Source organism: Aphidius gifuensis, linkage group LG6 (assembly GCF_014905175.1).
Source record: "Aphidius gifuensis isolate YNYX2018 linkage group LG6, ASM1490517v1, whole genome shotgun sequence".
NCBI lineage: Eukaryota > Metazoa > Arthropoda > Insecta > Hymenoptera > Braconidae > Aphidius > Aphidius gifuensis.
The window spans coordinates 88,234-113,922 of record NC_057793.1 but is presented as its reverse complement, the minus strand read 5'-3'; the positions used below and the strand labels follow the sequence as shown (position 1 = coordinate 113,922).

At 23.8% G+C, this 25,689-nt stretch overlaps 3 protein-coding genes across 13 annotated transcripts; 1 reads left to right on the top strand and 2 right to left on the bottom strand.

Moving 5' to 3' along the window:
* Positions 1-177: 177 nt before the first annotated feature.
* On the bottom strand, positions 178-24,167 carry LOC122858570 (glutamate-gated chloride channel-like). Of its 11 annotated transcripts, none has more exons than XM_044161528.1 (14): positions 23,890-24,167; positions 15,644-16,001; positions 13,420-13,599; positions 12,778-13,166; positions 10,904-11,077; positions 8,785-8,849; positions 8,482-8,702; positions 8,329-8,411; positions 8,114-8,254; positions 5,998-6,150; positions 5,724-5,938; positions 4,405-4,455; positions 3,088-3,225; positions 178-2,992 (listed from the first exon to the last, which is right to left on the bottom strand). In XM_044161528.1, exons 3-14 carry the CDS (start codon positions 13,587-13,589, stop codon positions 2,861-2,863), a joined length of 1,932 nt encoding a protein of 643 aa, XP_044017463.1. In that variant the 5' UTR covers positions 13,590-13,599; positions 15,644-16,001; positions 23,890-24,167; the 3' UTR covers positions 178-2,860. The 11 variants fall into 11 exon arrangements, with proteins under 11 accessions (XP_044017463.1, XP_044017471.1, XP_044017461.1 ...); XM_044161536.1 differs by having other exon boundaries at positions 13,078-13,166; XM_044161526.1 differs by having other exon boundaries at positions 785-3,007.
* Positions 18,895-22,429, top strand: LOC122859622 (trypsin-1-like). The gene is made up of 6 exons (XM_044163304.1): positions 18,895-19,100; positions 19,166-19,841; positions 21,242-21,297; positions 21,385-21,447; positions 21,521-22,151; positions 22,221-22,429. The coding sequence occupies exons 1-6, from the start codon at positions 19,052-19,054 to the stop codon at positions 22,267-22,269; spliced, it is 1,524 nt and encodes a 507-aa protein (XP_044019239.1). The 5' UTR covers positions 18,895-19,051; the 3' UTR covers positions 22,270-22,429.
* A 195-nt stretch (positions 24,168-24,362) lies between the features above and the next one.
* LOC122859621 (trypsin-4-like) lies at positions 24,363-25,673 on the bottom strand. The gene is made up of 7 exons (XM_044163303.1): positions 25,631-25,673; positions 25,453-25,526; positions 25,212-25,300; positions 24,896-25,140; positions 24,642-24,790; positions 24,470-24,574; positions 24,363-24,407 (listed from the first exon to the last, which is right to left on the bottom strand). Exons 1-7 carry the CDS (start codon positions 25,671-25,673, stop codon positions 24,363-24,365), a joined length of 750 nt encoding a protein of 249 aa, XP_044019238.1.
* Between the last annotated feature and the right edge of the window lie 16 nt (positions 25,674-25,689).

The window sequence follows — 25,689 nt, the reverse complement described above, 5'->3', positions numbered from 1 at the left end:
TTTATTATTTCTTGTTTTTTTGTTTATAAACAATTGATTACTAGGTTAGGTTTGTCAATTTAACAGATGGCGTAACTTACTTTTTCTTATTTTTGAAATACAACAGCTGATGTTGATTTAAAAATGAAGAGAATCGATGTGTGAAAATAAAAAATAAAAACCCAATATACCTAGTTATTATTTCAATTGATTTTTATTTATTTACATAATGTTATTTATATAATATAATTTATTAGATTTTAGCATTTTGAAAGGTGCAAATTTACTGGATATATTTAATATTGCAAACGATGCGCATCCACATGTATGTATTGTTGATAACGTGAATAAAAACTAATCAACAATATAATATAATATATATGTTAATATTTTTATTTATAATTGAATAATTATTTAAACTAAAATCTATCGAATTTCTAAATAAGGCTTGCATCAATATTCATATTTCATCTTATAATATTTACATTTTTCAATTAAAATTCACATGTGAGATTTAAATTTTCAATTATAGAAAATATACTTGATGTAATCGATGTGATATTTTAAAATTAGATATATAATTGATTTATTTAATTATATTAATAAATTAAATTTTTGTATTGCTCAACTGTACTATATAATGATGATGATAAAATCTAAACTGACAAAAAATGTATTTGAACTTGATATACCTATATAATTATATGAATTAAGCTGTGAAAATATTTAATACTATATCAATTGATCTTAATATATTAAATTCAATTATTTTTTTTCAATTTAAATGTTGATATATTTTTCGACATAAAAATTTAATATTCAATTTATTTTTTAAAAATTATTTTAAATTATTTTTCAAGTGTTTTATTATTTATTTTTTTTGGATAATTCAATCACAGAGTAATGCTTTGCAATAATGTGGTGGTCAACACCTCATTCCACAAAAATTAAATCATAATTTATTATTTAACACACACACTCACACTTGTGATAATTATATATTTCAAAATCTATAATATCAATTAATATATCCAAGCTTTATTTCATTTTATTTTTCATTAATTGAAAAGCCAGATATTTATTCATATTTATTTATTTTTCAAGTGAATAAATATTATGTTGGTGAGTTTATTTAGAGACTAATTAAATTGCTGATGAACTTTAATTTTCATCTTCTCTTTTTCATGTTATTATTATTATTATTATTATTATTTTGTTTAACTTTTTATATATTATTTTTTGTTGCATGATTTTTTTTATTTTATTTTTCGCAGAATATATAATGTACTGTACTGGTTAATTTTATTTATGTTGGTCCGTAGTGTATAATTTTTAAATTTTAATTATACAATAATAAACAGTTGTTTTTATTATTATTATTATTATTATTTTTGTTGTTGAGGTAATGAATTATATTCTTTTTTTCTTTATTATTTTCAACAGATATTATTCTTTCGACTTAGCTGACAGAAAACATGTCATTTGCAATATTTATAATAATAACAACAATAATAATATATATTTTAGTTGATTTTTTTCTTTAATATATTGCAACTTGTAAATTTAATAGTATAAAATTTACAGTTCATATTAATTAATAATAATAATAATAACAATGTAATTATTATTAATATTAATATACAATATAAAATTTAAAGACAGTGTGCTTAGTAACTAATTGGTGCGAGCAATGCGACTATTAATATATATTATTTAAATTTAATTTTTGTTGATTTTTTAAATTATTTTTTTGGCAATAATGCAACGAAAGAACACAATTTTGATAAAAATAATAATTCGGCATTGTTGGCTATTTTATTTAATAAATCAATTTATATATTATTGTAATTTGAATATTTAATTTTTAATATACTTATATATTATACAAATATCTTCCTTTTTTTATTTTCAAAAATAAAAATGGTATTTCAATTGGACGTATTATTTTTTTGAATAAAATTTTAATAAATAATAATGTTTCCTGATTGACTCACATGTTTTTTTGTTATTAATTTTTTGGCAGTTAATTTATAAAATAATCATAATAATTATAATTCATCGGGATATACATGTATATAGTACGCAGTGATTATTTTTTTTATCAATTAAATTATATTGAATTAAATGATGTATGGCATTTGTTAATATATTTTATGAAATAATGTGTGATTGCCATATTATTTTTGTTTTTATTAAATATAGATATTTTGCAACAATTTAAACTTACAAATAGTATTGCAATGTTTTCTATTATTTTTTAAGACTAAATTTGATGATTATTAAATTGATAAATATTTTTTATATATGTATAATTAATTATTATTATCGAAAAAGCACCAGTGTGTTATATTATACTTTCATGCAAATTCTTAATTAATTAATAATCAATGAATTGCACTGTAAACATTTTATAACAATAATTATATTAAATTATGTATTTTGTATGTACAATATAATATATTTTCCACAATGATATTGTAATAAATTAATAATTATTGGAAAATACAAAAACGATAAAACCAATCAACTTTGTTATCGTCGTCGTGTCCTTATTATTATTATTATTATTTATATAGAAATTAATAATACATTATTTATTTCAAAGCAAATTGAGATGTAATATTATAATTATTTTCTCTTGTATTATTTTATCATCATCATCAACATTTTCGAGCTTTATTTTTCAATTGAAAAAACTTATTTGTAAATTTGATGATTGTGATTTGATAATAACACACACACACACACACGCAAACTATTTAAAATAATATTAATTGATGAATTGTTTGTGTTGTATACAATATTATTTAATTATTTTATTTGATGAAATTTGCAGGTCAGTCATAATATAATGTGTATAATAATAATAATAATAATAAAATTATGTCGCTCCTTTGTAGTGAATGAAGAAAAATGTGAGAAAGAAAAAATAGGCAATTGGAAATGTAATTCTTGCAATAACATCAATTGTTTTGGCGACTCTTATTGGATGTGGTGGTTCCTTTTTTCGTACCTGTATAAGAGGACACTTAATTTATTAAATATTATTATTATTATTATTTTATATATGTTTTATTTATATATAATGATAAATTAATTTATGTATACCTCAGCAGCACATCCATTGTTTGCAGTATGTGTACAAGGATTTGGACCACAATTTGTACATGATATTATTTCATTTGGACCATTACTGCTACTTGTTTGATTGCCACCTTCTCGCTTCTTTTCTCCCTGCGACAGGGGCTTTATTTAAAAAACATTTTCATATATATACAAATTTATTATTTTATTTATCATTATGAATATGTATATTATTTATTTTGTTAAATTAATAAATTAAATAATATATTTCATGCCATTTGTATAGTTGACGACATGCTGCATCACAATAATATAATATATTTTCTTTTCAAAATAATAATAACAAAAAAATATTTTAAATATCTAAATAAATAAATAAATAATAATAAGCATTAATTACAAATTAATCAATGAATATATCTATATGATTTAATGCACCTAGTTTTTTGTTTTGAACGTAAATAATTGACAATGAATTAATTTAAATTACCTCGATAATGACATGTTTTGAATTATGAATATTTTTTTTTTTTTTTTGTCATATTAATATTGAATTTGTGATAAAAGCTGTGTAAGTGAGTCATCTGTATTTTATATAATTACTCATTCAATAACAATAATAATAATAATAAGAGTAATAAGCAATATTTAAAAAATTCAAGTACAATTAAAAGTTTGTGAATATCAAGCGACAAACTGAAGCATCTATGTAGCATATTATGGATTACGAGCACATGCACTCATCTTATTTTTAAATGAAATATCCATATATTTTAGAGTATGTCACTAAATTAAACAACTTTAAATTAATTACTTAAAAACGTTGAGAAAAATTTTTAAAAAAAATATTTAATCATTTTTTCGCTTCAATTGTTATTCAAAGCGGTTATAAATTAAAATAAAAAAAATTGGCTTTATAATTAATTTTTTGCATAATTATTAATAACTTGACTGAAAACAAAAAAAAAATTAAATTAATTTTGAAAAATGCCTTGGCATGACATGCTCATTATACATTATGTGCGAAAATAATTTTATTAAAATTAGCATAAAAAGAATAAAATAAAATAAATAAATAATGATTATGATAAGTAGCATATATATAGTAAAGTAGGAAATTTGAAAAATAAATGTGTATGTGTGTATGTGTGTTTATAGTTGACACTCGTAATACTGATAAGCTTTTTTTAATAATATTACAACTAATATTAATTGTGCTATATATTGTCGACTATTATTATTATTATTATTATTGTGTAGGACTTTTGATGGAATAATATTAATATATGTATATTTATCAGTATAACGAGATTAACAACCCTTGATGAAGGGGGATCTTACCAAGGGACTCGCCAATATTATTCCTATCCTGCTGAGCACCGCTGGAAGCCGCTGCAACATCACATAACTTACTCACCGCAAATAACTAATCAAATCCTACTTTATTCATTTATTTATTAAAACTATTTTAATTTTTAATTTTGTCAATGCATCTAAATATTAATATTTTTTGTCTTTATACATATACAGCAGCAGCAATAATAATAATTATATATAATTGAATTTATATTATCAAAAAAATGGACTGTTTGTATTATGGACTTGTTTTTATTATCAAGACAGAGTTTTATGTAAAATATAAATAATGAAAATAGATTGCGATAGAGACAAACAAACAAATAAATAAATTGTAAATTATAAAAAAATATATAATATAGAAAAGATAAATATATGTACATCATCATCATCATCATCATCATCACATCATCATATAGACATGCAAATTCTGTAGCTCAAATATTTCTATATATAATATAAACTCGAATTAATTAATCAATCATCTATATGTTGAAATTTAATTAAAATCACGTCTCTCACAATCACTATTATTATTATTATTATTATAAAAATGAAAATGAAAATTAATTTCAACATTTTTTCAATAAAAAAATAATATAAAATGCAAAACGTATATATAATATATCTATGTGTATAGTTATTGTGCAAATATCACGCCAAATAACAAAGTCACAAAAGTGCGCGGCAAAAAAGAGGGTGTTTTACGCGACAAAACATACATATAAAAAACATAAGATTAAACATGAGATATAATATTATATGTATTATGAAAATATATGTTGAAAATGACGGTAAAATGTTTTATTTATTTATTTATTTAATTGATTGATTAAACTATATGTATAATATTTTTGAATTTTATAATTAATTATTCCTTGTCAAATAAATGTGAATACAAAAAAATAAATAAATAAATAAATAAATAAAACAAATAATAGCACAGCTTTTATCGCGTTTACATCGATTATCAAATAACAAATGATGCGCCACAATATAAAAAAAAAAAAAATATATATATGTTATTAAATGACAATATAATGATGACATATTTTGATATGATGATCATATATTATTGTATGTATAGACCGCATATATGAGTGGTTAATATTTTATTTTTTATTTTTTTTTATTGCTTTGAAAAACATAAAATAATTTGAAAAAAAAAAATAATTATTCTGCAACAAAATAAAATAATTCAAGTGAATTTGTAATGACCTGGTTTTTTCGTTTTACTTGCGATATTATGTATATGAATGTTTAATGTATATATATAGTTGTAAATATATGCTATGTATAAATACCTGGGTAACTGGATTTTCACCGGGACGATAGACAACATTGTGAAGTGGTCGTTTACGTCCAACATAATTTACACACACAAATTCAAGAAGACTTGCATATATGAAACACATGCATACACCATCCCATACGTTCATTGCCGTTAAATTTGATACAACTGGCAGTGTTGAACGAAAACCATTTGATGTTGTGAAAAAATTGAGCATTGTTGTAACACCTATAATATATTAATATAATTATTATGTTTAAATAAATAAATAAAATACATCATCTTACCAATCATTACTCTGGCAGGTACAGCATTCCATTCAAGCCAAAATGTTATGAATGAACTTGTGACCAATATTATACCTGGGATGAATACCGTTGTAAAATAAAAGGCACGATCACGTGTAAATATTAGATCCACTTTGAGACAGCTGTAGTTGCCTATTTTGTACATTAAATCATTCAAGAATATCATTATTTTCAACAAGTCAATTGGCCTGAATCTATTTTTTTTTTTTACAAAATTAAATGTTGCGTATATAAAGTTGGTCATATCACTTGGCCAAGTAAGTATTTTATAGAAAAAAAAAAACTAGATTTAGGTCAGAAAACTTTATTTTCAATTTTGTGTGTATTTTTTCATCATTTTGTTATTTAATATTATTTTTATTTTTTTTTTTTTATAAATATATATTATAAATTGTGCCTGGAAAAGTGTGTGTATGTAGATTTATAGCTTTTTTTTTTTAAATCATTAACTTGAAGTATATTGATTTTTAATGGAAAAAATATATATATTATACACACTATACACAACAACAAAAAGCTTTTTAATATATAATAATATGAAATCGTTATTGGCACCAATACCGAAACAATTTACGAGATATGCAGAAACATTTCATGTTCACCATAAGTTTTTCTGTATACAGTGCCAATAGCTTTACCAATAATAATAATAATAAATATTAGTATTATTTGTATTTTTCATACATGTATAGCAATTTGGTGTGCAAAACATTTTTTTTTTTTTTTCAAATTGAACATAACAAGCAACATTGAAGCTACAAAAAATAACACAAAAAAATTCTAATTATTATTAACAATAATAATAATAACAACAACAATAATAATATAATGATAATGCATTATAATTTATAATGATGACTGTGTTTAATTATAATTTGTATTTAACTTGGTCCTGTCTTTCACTGAATTTATTTATCAAATTATAATTCAAAGTTTTATTTGTTCCTGATTTTTGTTAGTAAAAAAAAAATTGAATGAAATATCATTAAGCGTAAAAAGGGGGGGTAATGGTGATGATGATTTTACCTTGCTCCTCAAATCTTCGTTGGCACAGCGAACATTTCAAGTCACCATATTCATCATATTCATCATCTTGATCTTCATCATCTTCATCTTTATCATGAGACTCGATAATAAGACGTTGTCGACTTGCTGCAACAGAACAGCCAGCTTTCTTCGACCCACCACATGATACTGATTGTTCCCCAATGATTTCTTTTTTCAATTGAATATATAATATAAAAATATATTATTATTAATTGTTTATATTTATTTATTTATTTATTGAATTTATCTATACTGTGTAAAATTTATATTATTTATATTATAATATTTTCCAAGTGTTTTATTGAAATATACAAGTCAAGCGAAAAGACAGGAACCAAGATTCACCATAACATTTTTTTATTATTGTTATTATTATTCATTATTCATTATTCATTATTAGTTATTATGATATATGATTATTTTTATTATTGTTATTTATTTATTTCTTGCAAATTATCTTAATTAAAAAGCAGCACAGATGAAAACAGATTTCAGACAAGACCATCATTCAACTATTATACAGTATATTGAATATTATTATTATTATAAAAATTAATTAAAATGTGCAGTACAATTATTAAAACAATATTATATTTATTCAGCCATCATGCAGCTTAGTTATATATTTATATAAATGTGTATAGAAATATTAAATTTGTAAAGCACTTGTTTGTTTTGTTTCATGAAATTAAAAATATTAAAAAAAAAACAAAAATAAACACTGTCTTACCTGATGTATTTATCGAGTACGAAAGCATATATAAAAGAGAAAGCAAAAAAAAAAATATATAATATAGAGACAGAGAGAGAGAGAGGGAAAAAAAAAGAAAACAATTATATAAAATTTATAGCATCCACCGACTTTTCCAGTTACAACTTTACTCATGTATAATATATATCTATATAGAAAAAAAAATTTCCACTTGTGTCTGACTGCACGCCGAGTATTTCTACTTGCAGGGCAACAACTCTTTGAATTTTGCGGTGTGTGTTGGTTTTTAAAAAAATAAAATCAAATATTATTTATATATAAAAAAATAAAACTTACCACGCCAGCTTGCTTTTATTGGACAAGCTATTGTTTGATTTCGTATGAGATAAGCATTTAAAGTTGTTAAACTTGGACTTTTTCGCAATGTTGCCTCGTCATTTTTCCAAACATATGTTATTGCAGTTTGTTCATAAGATACTTGATATTAAATATATTATTATTATTATTATTATAATATATTGATATTTTATAAATATATGTATAATACTTACTGCTTTCAATGGCAAATGAACACTGGGGATCATCAAAAGGAAATATATTGAGTCTTCCTTGACAAGAAAGTATCAAATGTCGTCTATATAAAATTAAATAATAAAAATTATTGAAAAAATACAAATTATATACCTATGATATTATATATTTACCTCATGAGATAATTAACAGTGCCATTTCTATAAATTCTCAGTGCAAAATGTACTGGTATAAGTGGATCTTTAAAATCACCATGCATTATAAAATATGTGTCTGGTAGCCATATGTCATTGTGATGATGTATTGCATTGAGAAATTCATATCTTGATCTATTGCTGTATCGTAATCTTGGATCATACCATTGTTGTTGAAGTAGAAATTCAACTTCGTATTTCTAAAATTTAAAATAAAAATTATTTTTAATAAATAAATAAATAAATAAATATAAAATCATGTTCAATGATATTATTATATACCAGACTAGACTCATCCGGTGAAGCCAAACTCAACAACAATACGCTTACGTTGACAGTCAAGGTACCTGAAACAGTTTATCATCCACTATTCATTATACTTATCCAATTACAACATTATTATAACAATCACAATTATTCACAACATTTGTCATATTTTTTATTTTTATTTTTCTAACACAATACGACAATTTATTCATATACATATATATTTGATGATTATTTTATAAATAAATAAATAAATAATAAATTGGATAATCATTTTAAAACAAATAATCCATATATGCCAAGTAAGCAAGTATTTATTTATTTATTTATCTATTTATTTATCTATTTCATGTTAAACACACATGCACCATTTTTTGTTATTGCCTGCATATTTAGAATAATATAAAATTATCAAATATATATATGTATATATAATCTAAATTGAATATTTCATTGACAAATTTAACAGCAATATTGCAGTGCATGCGTGCATTAATCATTTGTTTGTTTGTTTGTTTGTTTGTTTGTTTATATTTACTTATTTCAGCAGTCATTGGATCATTTAATTTAATAAGTAAAATATAATATTTTTGCACCTGCATCCTATCTACATATATAGATAATCCAATGATGACATTCATATGACATCGACATTGTTAAACTATATAGCTAGACTACTCGATCCAATAACTGGCCTTCCATAAAGCTCTCTATATAAACATATATTATTTTCAATATATAATAAAAAAAAAAAATGTACAAATCCCATTTTCTTTTGAATTTATATCATCTTTTTTTTTTTTCTTACTGAAACTAAAACATGATCAACAATAGTAATATGTATAAAGCTCAAGGCCATGCTGTGCACATGCTGCAGCACATTATACAAATGAAATTACGCCATGATTTTTTTTTTTTTTTTTTTCTATAATATTTATATATCTATTAATTTATTTTTTAATTATATTTTCTAAATATTTATCATCACACTCGACACACACACACACACACACATACACAGCTTCAACTAATTGTCATTATCATTATCATTATTTTTTTTGGTAATTTTTCTATGGTATTAATCGGCTAAAAGGGTCACGTCGACACTCATTTATTTTGGCTTGAGATTATGCATTTATTTAATTATATATTATTTTTTTATTTTTACTCCTAAAATATTTAATCGAAACACTCTATCTAATATTTATTTTTATTTTTTTTGTTTGGAAATTTAAAAAAAAACTTGAAATCTATTTTTGTTTTTTTGTTTGTTTGTTCTATGTTGATAAATAACTAAAATTAGTTTGACTTTGCTACATATGTATATGTATACATATAGGTTTATAAAAAGCTCACCAACACTTGTGTAGATACTTTATGTGCAGACGAAATCATGACTTTTACCAGCAACAAAAAAATATATATATAAATTTTGTTTTTTTTTTTATAGAAAAAAAAAAATATGATATTTTTTTCACGACGTTGAATTTATATTGAAAGAAAAAAAATTATAATATATATATATATACTGCAAAAATAAATAAATTAATATAAATCAATAAATTATTAGCCAATGCAAAAAAAGTGAACTGTGCATATATGAAAAAATAAATATAAAATAAATTCAACAAAATAACCATATTGATAATAATATAATCATTTACGAATTCAAATAATCGAGGTCAAACGAATCATTTTTTTTTTTTAATTTTTAAATTTATGAAATTAATGGGTTTATTTACTTTTATTACAACTCTTTTTTTTTTTTTTTTTTTCATAGTAAAAATCGATCGACCTCGTAAAGTTTTAATCGATAACGCAGTTTATTCAGTTTATTCAGTATGTCGGCCACTTTTTTAGTAACTTTAAGAATTCAATTTTCTTTGTTTAAATACAAAAAAAAAAAAAAACTACGTTATCAAATAATTAGATATTATTATTATTATTATTATCATGGTGTGTTGTGTGTCATATATGATTAATTTGAATAAAAATATTCAAGTGTTTGTTTGTTTGTTTGTTTATTATAATTTAATTATTTATTTATTTATATTGAATTTAATTTATTATTAATTAAATATTGCGTTCACAACATCATTTTGATGTAGTTTTTAATTAGTCACTTAAGACGGACCACTAAGGTGGGTGCGAAGGTGTTGGTGCGGCGTGTAGTGGCTATTGTTCTGCGTCTGTAACAGCTTCACATGACTTGGTGATGATGATGAAGATGATGAAGATGATGATGGTGGTTCATTTGACAGAATTGATGCATCGCCAGGTGATCGCATTCCACAGCAAAAATCAGCATCTGTAACACCCAACACCCACTTGCCCGCGTCTCATACAAGAAACAATAACCCAACAATATCACAAATTTTTATTTAACAACAACAACAACAAGGACAACAACAACAACAACAACAATAACAATAATATCAATACACAGTATGTATTATTATTGTTATTATTGTTATGTTTATAAATTTATTTATTTATCCACAACGACCTGATGAAATTTCACGTTAAAATTTAAAATAAATGTGCGCAATAAAAAAAAATGTATGAAAAATAAATTTTAATAAGTATATTCATATTTTGCAAAGTGTGCTTTTTTCCATTTCTATGACAACACATGGAAGAAGAAAGAAAAAAAAAAAAAGCAAATTTGAATGCACAATGTAATTTTTTAAATATTTTTTTTTTCTTTTTTTCCTTTTTTCCATATTTTCAGTCACGAACTCATCACACACTTGGTGCTGGCATTATTTTTCCTGCATTATTCAATTTTTATTAATTTTTTATTTTCCCTTCATCGTAATATAAAACTAGCATTTATGATGATAAATTTAAATATATTAAGCATCAAAACCTAAAAGGATTATTTTTATTTTATTTATTTTCTTTATAATATATATAATATCAATTGATGATGGTGATGGTAATAAAAATATGAAAGCTTTGAATTATTGGCAGTAGCAAGCAGTATAGCTTTCTTACTGACTGCTTTTTTTATATATTACCTATATACTTAAAATTTGTAAGAAAAATTTATTTACGCGCAATTTCCTATGCAAAAGCTTTCAATTAATTTCAAGGTGCTGATTAGTTTTTTATATATTATAAATTATAATACGTCTACTGTATTGCTCAATTTCACATATTATTATTTTTTTTATATTATTTAATCATTTACTTATACTTACTTAATTAATTAATTAATTAATTTTGTGCAATTAATGTGTGATTTGCAATTCTCATGTTAAAAATATTCTGACGATATAAATAAATTATTACATATATTGAAAATTTCTCAAATGTTTATCAACTATTTATACATGTATGTAATTTAAAAAGAAATGGGGTTGTTTGGTTTGGCATCAATAATACAACTTGTAAATATGTATACCGTTTTCACTTTGAATTTCACAACTAAAATTAGTCTCTCTCTCTCTTTCTCTTGTTTAGTTGTTTCATTTGATATAAGCCTCTCTTTGTTGACACGTCATTCTACAATTCCATGTGTGTTTTAATTCCGAGTAGAGGCTTAATATATATATTATACTCTCTCGACCCTTTTATTTTATTACACAATGACAACAATTTATATACTTGACAATAGACCCACAAACAAATTTTCTATTATACATACATATATATAATTGGTTAATTCTTTGAGAATATATTTAAATCATCAGAACACTTTTAACTGTAGCACGTGCAATTTTTTATTCATTAATTTCTTTAATGATATATTATTATTATTGATGTTTTATATTTATATGAATGAACGTTTTACGGTTTTCGTTGTTGAATGACACAGTGAAATTTGAAATTAAATTAAAATCCATGAAAAAAATAATATATAGCATAAATTTCACTGTGTTTTAATAATAATAATAATATAATTATGTGCAAATAATAAATAATGTTGATTGATTGATTAATTGTATGTGTGATTATATAAATAATAAATAATAAATAAATATGTTTTGAAGATGAAAGAGATACCGTTTCGTTTTGAACTGTGGTTGTGTCGTGATGTGTGATGATATTGTTGGTGCTGATGATGTTCGAGGTGCTCGGACGCGGCAGGGTACTTGGATTGTTGGTCATTGGGTTCAAGGTCATGATGATGATGGTGATGATGATGTTGATGTTGTTGATTTTGTTGTTGTTGTTGTTGTTGTTGATGTTGTTGTTGTTGTTGTTGTTGTTGTTGATGGTGATGATGATGATGATGATGATGATTATGATGATCGTATGGAATGTAATCATCTTGACGAGTATGGGGTGGGGGCTGCAGTGTACCTTGGACCGGTGGTAAAAGACGCTTATCATAACGGGTTGACAGCAGCAAGTTGTCCAGGATTTCCTTGTCAGACTTGCCTTCCTCGAAACTATAAACATATATAATCAAACAACTAGGTCAGCATCAATGTGTATACACTATATACATATATGCACACAATAAAATAAAATAAAATAAAATAAAATTCAAAAAGTTTCTATGCATATACTGATAGGTAAATGTCTTTTTTTTTTTCTTATTTTACTTTTTCCATAAAGAGATAAGTGGAAAAAAAAAGAATATATATGCAGGATGTACTTAAACTTGACTTATCATAAAAAAAATAAATAATTTATACATACATGTCTCCAGCATGAACAATTGTTGCAAGAGTCAGTGTTACAGTTAAAACAAGTAATATTGTTAGTATTAAAGAACTTGCAAGGGGGGCGAAAGACAGCGAATATTTTGGTGATAGATTTGAATTTATTTTTCTACCACCGGTACGCCGTCCTAGCGCCACCCAATCCATTCTATGTCATCTGAAACAAAAAAAAATATATTAGTTTATGAGATAAACAAAAATAAAAATAGCTTGTTATTTACATAATGGCTTTTTATACTCTTGACTTTCTTTAATTATTATTTGTCTCAAGTTTTTGCGGCAAAATTTCAACTTGTTATACACAAAGCAATCTCATTTTTCACTGAGATTTAATGCACTGTATATGTATATGTGAATGTATACAGTAGACTTTTTTTTTAAAAAAAAAAAAAAAAATATATACAGAGATAAGTAGACAAGTTGCTCTAGGCCATGTTTGCAAACACTAACAACTTGCCTAATTTCAAATTTCATATAGTTAAAAGACTTGCACTGCACCATCAACTTTTTCAAAATTCATTTATATTCATTCATAATATTTAATTTAAAATATTAAAGCTTCTGTTTTATGTTATACCTAAATGTTATATAGGTACGATAAATATTTATAGAATAAATGTATCGATTTTAAAAAAAGAAAAGAAAAAAAATACACGAGTGACTCAATATTTATTTTAATATATAAAGTCTCATTGATAAAATCAACCAATATTATATTCGTCAATGAAATGACGATATTTTAATTTTATTGTTTTTTTTTTTAAATCACCTGAAAGCTAGTTGGAGAAAAATAATGCAAATATACAATCGATATTGAAAATCAAAAAACAAAGAAAACAGAGGAAAAATTTAAAAAAGAAAAAAAAAATAAAAAATAAAAAAAGGACACGGAAGCATGTGACGCAGCACCCTAGTCAGTGTACCGCAACGCCCGGGTATTGATCGAACACCACGGCATCAGCAGCATAGCATTGCCATTTGCCAGAACAGCTTTAAACCATTTATTTAAACAATATAAAAAAAAAGAAAATCAATCAAAAGTAGCTTTGGCTAAAAATTAATATAGACTCTATTAATTGTAAACAATATAATGATAATATTACATATACTAAATACTATTAATATGACATTATATGACAAAGACAATTTAAAGGCTATTAAACAATATGTGACACAGTCAATAATATCCGTTGCAGCATGTTGATAATATTGTTGATATTATACTGTATATACTGTGTTGTAAAGGTTGATGTAATTTCATGCCATATTGCCATAGACAATATGAAAAGTTTCAAAAGATCACTTTGTCATATAATATCCATATATAGGTATACACTTTTAACATCTCAATTTCAATATATAGAAAAAAAAAATGATATTAATTTTGTTATCAGTTGATGGAGAGTCGTTTATTTTTTTTTCATTTAAGCAAAGTTTAATTGTCTTGGGAAATTTGAGTATATACTTGCAGTGTAAATAAAAAATAAATAAATGTTAATAATTGGTATGTACTTGAAGTTGTTAACAATTATATATCTACAACAAAGACAAATACAATGACTTGGTTGGTTTGTTATATGTATAATATAGGTCATCTTGGTTTGTCTGAACATGCGGTATGTTATCCAATGGATTTTGCCGGCTGGCCGACTGACCTCTGGATATTGGCGTTGTTCATAACACGCTATACTCACATACTAGTCACCTAGCTTTTTTTGTATATATATATATATGTATTTATAAAACATTTGCCAGTTTGAGCCAGACTAATCGACGCCTTCATGTCATTCCCCTGACTTAATTTTTAAATTCTACATGATATTGTATTTTTTAAATTGCTGCTGTTTATTTATATACAATTAACATAATTTTAATTAAGATTTACATGAAAATATGAAACAATCAGTTATATAAAATAAAAGAATTATGAGACAATAAAAAGAAAAAACTAAAAATTTATATAAATGTAAAAAAAAAAAAATTCTCTTGACCTATATTTACCTGCAGGACTTTGTATAGTCAGACTCAAAGCTTGCAAAGTACTTTGAAAAAGCTCAAAATTGTAAATTCCACAAGACGCAAGCTTTATACTCAAGTTATATACATTGTATTTTATTTTTTCTCTATTTTTCGAGGCTTCCCATTAAATTGACAATTTGGGTGAAAAAAAAATATTTATATTGAAATATATAATTATTTACCTTAATGTTATAAATGTGATTGTTTGCAACAGGCGAAACAGGATGTTGACGTTGACTCTCAATATATATTTTCAATACTTGAAAAGTACTTTACTCATATCTTTGATACCACAACATTTCTAGTCAGCTTGTCTAGTATAACAGATGTTTACTTTTTTTGTTATATTCTCACTTGAACTTTATTTATTTTCTTTTTTTTTATCGTGAAACTTGTGGTCGAGTGTCGAGGACTTTTCACCAATAAATCACGTGACAGAAATAATTTATCCTTCAGCCATTGATCCAACTCCAATATAATATATATATGTATTTTAACTTTACAAAGTATTTTTTTAACAATTTTCAACTATTTACAAATCTGAAAAGATAAAAAACAAAAAAAAAAAAATACATATCAATTACTATATTCCAAACTAAATTATAATAATATTATCTTGTCGCAAAATTCCACATTTTCCTTTGAATTTATATCTATAAATTTTCACAAGATTTTCGGAATATAATCTCTCTGTATTTATTCAGAAAATTTGAGTAAGCTCAAAATTACAAAGAAATTCTTTAATCAGAATATTTTTCCAATTATTTAAAAAATTAGAGCACGTTCCAACTTCCAATATAGCTACATATAGATATACTATATAATATAATGCAATTTTCCAAGTGTATATACATTAGAATTGCAGATCACGCTTCAATTTTAATTTTAATTTTTAATATTTATTTTATAAGCAGGTTATTCATACATATGTATATATGTTGATTATTATCAACTGACAAGTGATGATGACTTATTGATTAAAATGTCTGTTTATTATTATTATTATTTTATTATAAATTAATTGTTATTATAGTGTGATTGTGATTGATGGTAGTAAAATGAGTGAAAAAATTAAGCAAATGAATAAATATAGTGACAAAAGCAACAAAAACAGCAACAATGTTGGCCTTGGCTTTTTGCCCCCATTCGTGCACAATCCCACTTTACTATATACTGTGTATTTTATTTTCCATCAAATTTTTCTTCTTCATTACAATTTCAGGTAATTATAAAAATTCATTTATTACAGTCAATATAAAAATTATTTTTTAAAAATATTATATTATCACCATTAAATATAAATATAGATATATTATTATTATTATTATTATTATTATTGGCATTATTATGAATACTATGCAGGATAAAAATATCGATCGTTTTTAGTTATTTTTAAATTTCTTGCATGTTTATATACCATAATATACATGATATGCAAGTATTATGCATGTGCAGCATATGTGCAGGCAAAAGAGAAATTATTATATTTACCGAAAGACTTTGTACATATACAAAGTCACATATTAGTCCTTCGATTTTTTATTTTCTAAATATTCATATAGCATTAAATATTGTTGTTATTTATTTATTTATTTATTTGACAATTTACTTCAAGTGGTTTATTGTATACTTGTTGTTTTTGTTAATATTATATTATAGACTGTTTAAAGTAGCTAACTTGTATATACACATATAGTTTATCACAACTGTATATTTAACTATTTGTTTGTTAACAATCCAGCTGTTGCAAACTCGAGTTTTCTCTGAATTTATACAAAACAATGCACGACATTTCTTTTGAATTCTCAAAAACTTTGTACTCTATTTATCTATATGCATATAATAAGTATATAAATAAAATTTAAAGTTAACACATGAGTATATTTCATTTAAAAACAAAAATGATTAATAAATTTTTTATCGCAATTGTTTTTATAAATTTGTATACATATAAGTAATGACTCAACAAAATCATAACAATAATAATACAAGATTATTGTGATATTAAAAATTTAATTATCATCACTGATTTCATTTGTTTGGTTTTTTTTTTATTTTTATATTTTACTGATAAATATTTAAAATTGCAACATTTATTAGATATATTAATTTAAGACGCAATAATAAAATGTAATAATAATAATGTAGTTTTAAAATGTTAAATCAATATGGAAAATAAATAAAATATTTATAGAGTGACATTTTATGTTTATTGACAGACAAGTGTTTTGTGTTTTGTGTGTTGCGTATTCACTATGGACATGAAAAGTATTATACAATATACAATATACTGCACAAGTAAAATGACATACACACCTCATTTCAGAAAAAAAATAAATAACTTTTTATCAACTGTCATGCAAGGTGGTGGTGGTGTACTACTGCATTTTAAATATTATGAATTATTCCTGAGACGCATTTAAAAAGTTATTAATATATAAATAAAAATTAAAATGATATAAGAGAGATTTTTTACTTCCGCTTAGCAAAAAGAAAAAAAAAAATGGAAAAATTGAATAAATAAATAAACAGGGCAATTGAGGTTGCGTAAAAATAAAAAAAAATGAAAAAATAATATAATATAATGAGGTTGTATTGTATGACGAGCAAGTGACACGCGATGACGATATCATTCAAATATTTTATAATATAATTGTGAAACGATCAAATGAAAAATCATCTACTACTATAGGTAATATTTTATAAATATTTTTTTATTTCGATCATCAACTTGATCAATTCCGACTATAAATACTTGACTCGATTATTGATCAATATCAATATTTGATCAATAGGTATATGAACATATTAATTATATTATTATCATTTAAAAAATATTTATACGTGAAAAAAATCATGTATATAGGTATATTGAAAAACAATGAGATTAATAGATAAATAATATCCTCAAGAATAATATATAATCATTATACCGAGAAGTAAGTTGATAAAATTATTATCTAATAATTCATCAACTAAAATGAATGAAAAATAATAATAATAGCAACATTTGCAATACGTTTTTAGTGACATATATAGTTGAATATATATTTATTTATGTATAGAAAAATCATAAAAATATATAAAATATATTTTATTTTAAAAAAACACGAAATTCAAGTGAAAGATTTGAACTATCGATTGACCTATCAAAGTGACCTTCTTTCAAATAAAACATGTACTTTACCAACAAGCACGCGCTAAAATGAAAAAATCATATAATAATAGTTAATATATAAATTGATAAGATCTACAGATGTGTGTACCTGTCAATCATTCAACATTCACTCTCAAACACTGATAAACCAAAAAAAAAAAAATGTTTTATCTATCTCAAAAAAAATTTCATATGCGATTACATTCTAGTTCTAATTAATTAGAAAAATAAAAAAAAAAATCACGATATATCATGATAATATTGTTATCATTAACCGGACATCAAATGATAATAATATTGAATGGTCATTTGACGTCGTTATCAGCCAACAAAAAAATATATAAATATATGTGTGAGACAAAATATTCAATATATATTTATACCAGCTCAATCATCATTGACAACAACAACAACAACAACAACAACAATAGCAATGCTTCAATTATTGATTGTTGGTGCTGCAATTGCATTAATTTGTCATGGTAAATATATTATATATATTATTTGTAATTATTTATTATTAATTATGAATTATGAATTACTACAGGTGAACCATTGAGAACAAAATTAAATGGAAGTAATGGTCGTGTTGTTGGTGGTTACTCAACAACTATTGAAAAAATACCATATCAAGTAAGTTTACAAGCATATGGTAGTCACAATTGTGGTGGTAGTATTATATCTAAAAATTGGATAATAACAGCTGGTCATTGTTCTGGTGGTCCACCAATAACATATAAAATACGTGCTGGTAGTACATATCACAATAAAAATGGTACACTTCATACTGTTGATAAAGTAATACGTCATGAAAATTATGGTTCAGATAGATATGGTCATCCATTGAATGACATTGCACTGATGCATGTTAAAGAACCATTTGTACTTGATAAAACACGTCAAATTATAAATTTATTTAATCTCGGTGAAGAATCACCAGCAAATGCATTATCAATAATATCTGGATGGGGAAATACTGGAAATACATATCCAGCACAATTACAAATAGTACAAGTACCAATTATAACAAAACGTGATTGTAATAATGATTATTCATCAAGTGGTGGTATACCAGTTAATCAAATATGTGCTGCATATGATGAAGGTGGTAAAGATGCATGTCAAGGTGATTCTGGTGGTCCACTTGCTATTGATGGACGTCTTGCTGGTATAACATCATGGGGACGTGGTTGTGCACTTGCTGGTAATCCAGGTGTATACAGGTAAATTTTCATTCATTTATTTATTTATTTATTTATTTATTTATTTATTTATTTATTTATTTGTTTTTATTTTTCAGTGAAGTGGCAGCATACAGATCATGGATTCGATTAAACAGTGGAGTTTAAAATGTATTATGTATTAATAATAATAAAAAAATTAAAATTAAAATTTTAAATATAAAAAAATTGATTATTATTATTGTATATTTATATCCTAAAAAATATCCTGCTTTTTATTTTTTTTTTAATTTTTACATTTAGCATTATAATCAGAATATAGTAAGAAAAAAAAAGATGATAACAAATAATTGAAACGTGGCCAAATAAAAATAATATTTAAAATAGAACAAAGGTAAATGAACATTGTCGAGTTTTCACTAATAACTCCAATAATAAACGTTGACCTGGCTTTGTATGAATCAGTAGTGAGGTCATTCAAACTTAATTTTATTTATTTTTATTTTAATACAACTATCTATAAGAAATTATATTTATTGTAACAAAATGAATTACATGAAAATTATACGAGTCCAATTATTTTAAATATTGAGGCTGATGCTGATGATGATGATGATGGAGATGAAAAGTGGAAAAATGACAAAATAAAAAATGACACACTATATCGGCGAGCAACTTTGAATCTCGTTAAAAATTAAATTGTCATAGATGTATGCACTTGTAAAATAAATAAAAATAAATTCATGACATTATTTAATTATTATATAAAAATAATTATTGATGCACCTGTTTAAAATAGCAAAGTGCAATCGCAACAATATCTTCGCACAATAAATATTTTATTATTAAAAAAAAAAAAAAATCTGATAATATATTTTTAAAAGTCAATGTGCTATTTGAGATATTAAACGCCACTCAATAATTTCCTGATATTATTATTATTATTATTATTATTATGCGTATAGAAACATGTACGTATATTATCTTTGTAACATGTACATTATCAAATGAATAAATAAATAAATAAATAAATGAAAATGATAATAATAAATTATCAATCAGTTAATATGCGACTTGAGATAAAAATACTCTCTCTTTTTATTATATTTCTCTGAAAATGCAAATAATAAATAATTTGAGAAAAAAATCAAAATGAACAATCTAAGATGACCTATCATTGGATTTATTATCTGAATCACAATTATCATACAGACTTTATGCGTCGTACTCTTATATTTTCAAGATAAATAATCATAAAAAATGTTAAATTAATTAAAATCAAATAATTTTAAATGGAACAAGAGCAAAAAGAATTTAAATTGATTTTATCATGCTTGATGATTTTGATATAAATACTGAATATCGAGTATGTAATAAAGACAGTCCAAGTAGCAGTGTGAAGCACCAACAACCAACCAACCAACCAACTAATCAATCAAATTATTCAACATGTTAAAGTTTGTTGTGAGCATTGTTGTTGCAATTGTCATTGCTTCTGGTATGAAGATTTATATTTTTTCTCTAAACCATTATAAAAAAATAATTAAATGAAATAAATATTTTTGTTTTATTTTTGATATTATAGCCAATGCATATCCATTTTATTCACCAATAAATCCATTTACACCAAATGGTCGTATTGTCGGTGGTAAGTTAATTTTATTAAATATAGGTATATTTATTGTATTAAATATTAATGTGATGATTATATTTTTGATTAGGTAAACCAGTTGATATTCAAGATGCACCTCATCAAGTATCATTACAAAATTATGGTTTTGGTTTTTGTGGTGGTACCATTATTGGTAGTCAATGGGTTTTAACTGCTGCTCATTGTGCAGTATATACAGCAAGTCAAATAACAGTACGTGCTGGTTCAACAACTAAAGGCAGTGGTGGTTCAGTACACACTGTATCAAAAGTTATTAAACATGAAAAATACAAGACAAACATGTATGGTGTACCAATAAATGATGTTGCATTATTAAAAATAAATGAACCATTTACATTTGATGAGACACGTCAAGCAATTGAATTATTCAGTTTTAAAGAAGAAATTGTTGAGGGTATTCATTCAGTTATAACTGGTTGGGGTGCTGTATTTGAAGGTGGTGCAACAACTGAAGTATTAAATACAGTCAGTGTACCAATTGTATCAAAAGAAGCATGTGACAAAGCATATTCAGTATATGGTGGTTTACCCGATGGACAAATATGTGCTGCACATCCAGACGGTGGAAAAGACGCATGTCAAGGTGATTCTGGTGGTCCATTGACTGTCGATGGACGTCTTGCTGGTATTGTTTCATGGGGTAATGGTTGTGCTAGACCAAGATATCCCGGTGTTTATACGTAAGTTGGCTTTTTTTATTTTTTTTATATTTATTATTGTTATTAATTGGTTGTTTTAATATTAAATAGTGAGGTTGCCTATTTCCGTGATTGGATTCAAGAAAAAACTGGATTTTAAATTAACCACCAACAACAATGAATTTAATTTTTTTTTTCTCATCTTCACTCAATGAGAATACTTGAAAATGTTTAACAATTTTTATTAATTTTTTCTAACTAACCAACAATGTAAATAACAATAAAAATGAATAAAAAATATATATATTATTATATTATTATATTGTAGTTGTATTTTATTTTTGTTGACCTAGATAAATATTATTTTTGTTTTATTTTAGTGAAATAAATAAAAAAATATATAAAAATTTCTCATTCAAGCTCAATTGAGAATTGAGATGTATATAAAAGAATGTTTTTTTCCTCTTAAAATAAAATACCAGTATACAGGCAAGCAGGCAAGCAGGCAGGCAGAATGAGTTTAAATAGTTTTAAAAATGCCAGAAGCTCGCATTGTGATCGATGCAAATTATAAAAAAATAATAATGAAATCCTTGAAAAAAAACAGCTGGTTTTGTAGTCAATTTAATAATAACTCTATAATAAAATAAAATTGAATTTTTTTCTTATTTTTATCAAATAATAACAATAATAATAATAATAATAATAATGTGTCGCATTGAAAATAAAAATAAAAATAAAAAGTGTCATATAGCTTATAGAGAAAAAATAATCGAAATAATCGATTAAATAATTATTTTAAATTATATACCTACTTGTGACAAAATAAAAATAAATTCAGTGACAAATTAAGTTTTTTTTTTTAATGCCTCAATAGTATTACATGCGCAATTGAACTGATCAAGTTGCAACTTATCTAATCGATTTAATTATTGAGCTGAAAACAAAAAAAAATAAAAAAAGAAAAAAAGTATTGCCCTCATTTTACATAATTGATTTTAGATTATTTATTATATATTTATTAAAAAGTAGAAAATATAAAATCTCAAATTCATCAAAATGAATAATTTTATATAATTTAAATTTTTTATTCAATTTATATTTCAAAGCTGAATTTTAAATTTTACTTTTTAATGTAAAGTAAAAATAAATATATTGATTTACATGTTTAAATTTTAATACTCAAACAGATAGTTTAAATTCAACTCGCATTTAATTTTCATGTATTTAGATCTATTAGTTACTTATTGTAGTTTTGTTTAAAAATATTCAAGGAGATTATCAAAGTGTCTATAAATCTCTCAAACAATTGGCTTACTCCCTAACAACAACAACACCAACGACATCAATGAAAAAAGGTAAAGAAATACCTTGACTATGTGTATTAAATGTTAATACTGAAGGTTAAATAATAATAATAATAAATTGTTATTTAATAAATATAGCCAAGTATTGCAAAATAAATGCAGTAATTAAAAATTTATATGTGAAAAGCTATTTGGCAAATAATCAAATATATGCGTATAAATATTAAAAATTCGGTCAAGAGAATAAATACTTGTAATTATTAAATAATATAAAATTTTTTTATTTTTTATTTTTATATATTTATAATAAACACGTGATGGAAAATTTATTTTCACTCTATAAAACAAAGCTATAAAGCTATACATGACTATATAAATAACACATTATTCACATTATAAATAAAAAAACATAATTGAGCTGGGAAATTTTATCAAATAACAAACCAACTTAGATTTAATAATAAAAAACTCACCACTTGAAATATTTTTTCATCCTACCAATCAATGATTATTATACAATATTTTTTCGAATGTTTAATTACACAATAATAATAATAATAATAATAAACAACAAACTCACTAACATTTATAATAATAATTGAAAAATATTCATTAACAACAAACGAGTCTTGGATAAATGTAAAATTCTTGTTATTATTATTATTATATTTTATATCAACACAAAGAATAAAATTATGTTTTTTTATTGTTAAAAATAGACATGCTTAAGGGTGCGCGGCGAACATCACACTGAGGGGTTGTTGTAGATACCGTAGATATACTGTACAAGCTGTACAATTTAAAGTTGATTCAACACTACACCACTGCCACCCTGTGGTCATACGTTTAGTTGAGAAATATTTATTAAAATCAAAATAATTATACACACACGGCATATTCAACAAACAAATACAATTTTTTATTATATTTATATATATACAATTATTTATACACCAGTTTTTTCTTGAATCCAATCTCTAAATGACTGCACCTGTAATTTAAAAATTATTAAGCTAGTATACCCATTTTATATATATATAAATATTATATTACTCTTGTATAAATTCCAGGTGAATTTTTAGCAGCACACTCGTCACCCCAAGATGTTATACCAATTAATATTTCATCTTTATTATAAAGTGGTCCACCTGAATCACCCTATATAATTGAAATAATAATTATATAAATAAATGAAATTATTATTATTATTATTAAAAAAACTAACTTTGCATGCATCATCATGTCCAGATCTAAATCCAAAACATAATTCTCTATCAGTAACAACATATGAATCTTTGTAATCTTCAATACATTCATTTTTTTCAACTTTAGGCATTGTTGTAGATTTTAATACTTGAGATAATTTTTTATCATCTAAATCCTATATGATGATAAATTTGAGTGTAAATTAAATTTATAAAAATAATTAAATAATTAAATAATTAAATAATTAAATAATAACCGAAAATGCACCCCAACCGACAACTGTTCCGGTATTATCATCATCATTATCTTGTCCATTGAGATCTGGTAGCTTAACTGGTTGTCTTGAATCATCAAATTCAAATAATGGATCAACTTGAATAACCGCAATGTCATAATCAACAATTGTTGCATTAAAATCATCATGAACTATTATTTTAGTAACTTGATGAATTTTTCCTTCACTTGATCGATAAGACGAGCCAGATCTAACACTATATTCTTTTGGATCATCACCATATCTATCATTAATCAATCAATCAATTAATTAAAAAATATAAAATAACAATAATAATAATAATAAAGTTTTTACTTGTATATACAATGCGCAGCCGTTATAGCCCATTTTGTACTTATTATTGCGGAACCACAAATGTGACTATCGTTGTGTCGAAGGGACAACTATAAAAACCACAAAATTCACCCAACCACACACACAGTGATTAATCATCTTATTATTTCTACCTACTTGCTATATAAACACACTTTTTAACTTTTTAATGATGCAATTATTTTTGTTTTTTAATTATAATTATTACAAGTATTATTCTTACGGCAAATGGTACTCTCGTTATATTTAATTTATCACCTCCAACAATAGCTAAAATGCCATTAAATTCTTTCAAAACTTGTGGAAAATCCAAAAAAACAAAAATAATGAAAAACTAATTAATCATCATCATTGAATAAATAAATTAGTAATATATACCTATATTATATATTATAACTTACGAAATATAAAAAAGACTGCCATAGAAATACAACGTTTCTCCATTATTTCTTTTTTTTTT

What these genes read in the sequence shown, in the direction of transcription:
- LOC122859621 (XM_044163303.1), bottom strand. Translation starts at nt 25,673, where the DNA reads ATGGAGAAACGTTGTATTTCTATGGCAGTCTTTTTTATATTTC. An exon ending in GGCAGTCTTTTTTATATTTC is followed by an intron (nt 25,527 to 25,630) that starts GTAAGTTATAAT and finishes ATTTTCCACAAG; the next exon opens with TTTTGAAAGAATTTAATGGC. An exon ending in GACATGATGATGCATGCAAA is followed by an intron (nt 24,575 to 24,641) that starts GTTAGTTTTTTT and finishes TCAATTATATAG; the next exon opens with GGTGATTCAGGTGGACCACT.
- LOC122858570 (XM_044161526.1), bottom strand. Translation starts at nt 13,589, where the DNA reads ATGGATTGGGTGGCGCTAGGACGGCGTACCGGTGGTAGAAAAATAAAT. An exon ending in TAATATTGGCGAGTCCCTTG is followed by an intron (nt 3,226 to 4,404) that starts GTAAGATCCCCC and finishes TTTTAAATAAAG; the next exon opens with CCCCTGTCGCAGGGAGAAAA. An exon ending in ACAATGGATGTGCTGCTGAG is followed by an intron (nt 3,008 to 3,087) that starts GTATACATAAAT and finishes TAATAAATTAAG; the next exon opens with TGTCCTCTTATACAGGTACG.
- LOC122859622 (XM_044163304.1), top strand. Translation starts at nt 19,052, where the DNA reads ATGCTTCAATTATTGATTGTTGGTGCTGCAATTGCATTAATTTGTCAT. An exon ending in GGTAATCCAGGTGTATACAG is followed by an intron (nt 19,842 to 21,241) that starts GTAAATTTTCAT and finishes ATCAATCAAATT; the next exon opens with ATTCAACATGTTAAAGTTTG. An exon ending in AAATGGTCGTATTGTCGGTG is followed by an intron (nt 21,448 to 21,520) that starts GTAAGTTAATTT and finishes ATTTTTGATTAG; the next exon opens with GTAAACCAGTTGATATTCAA.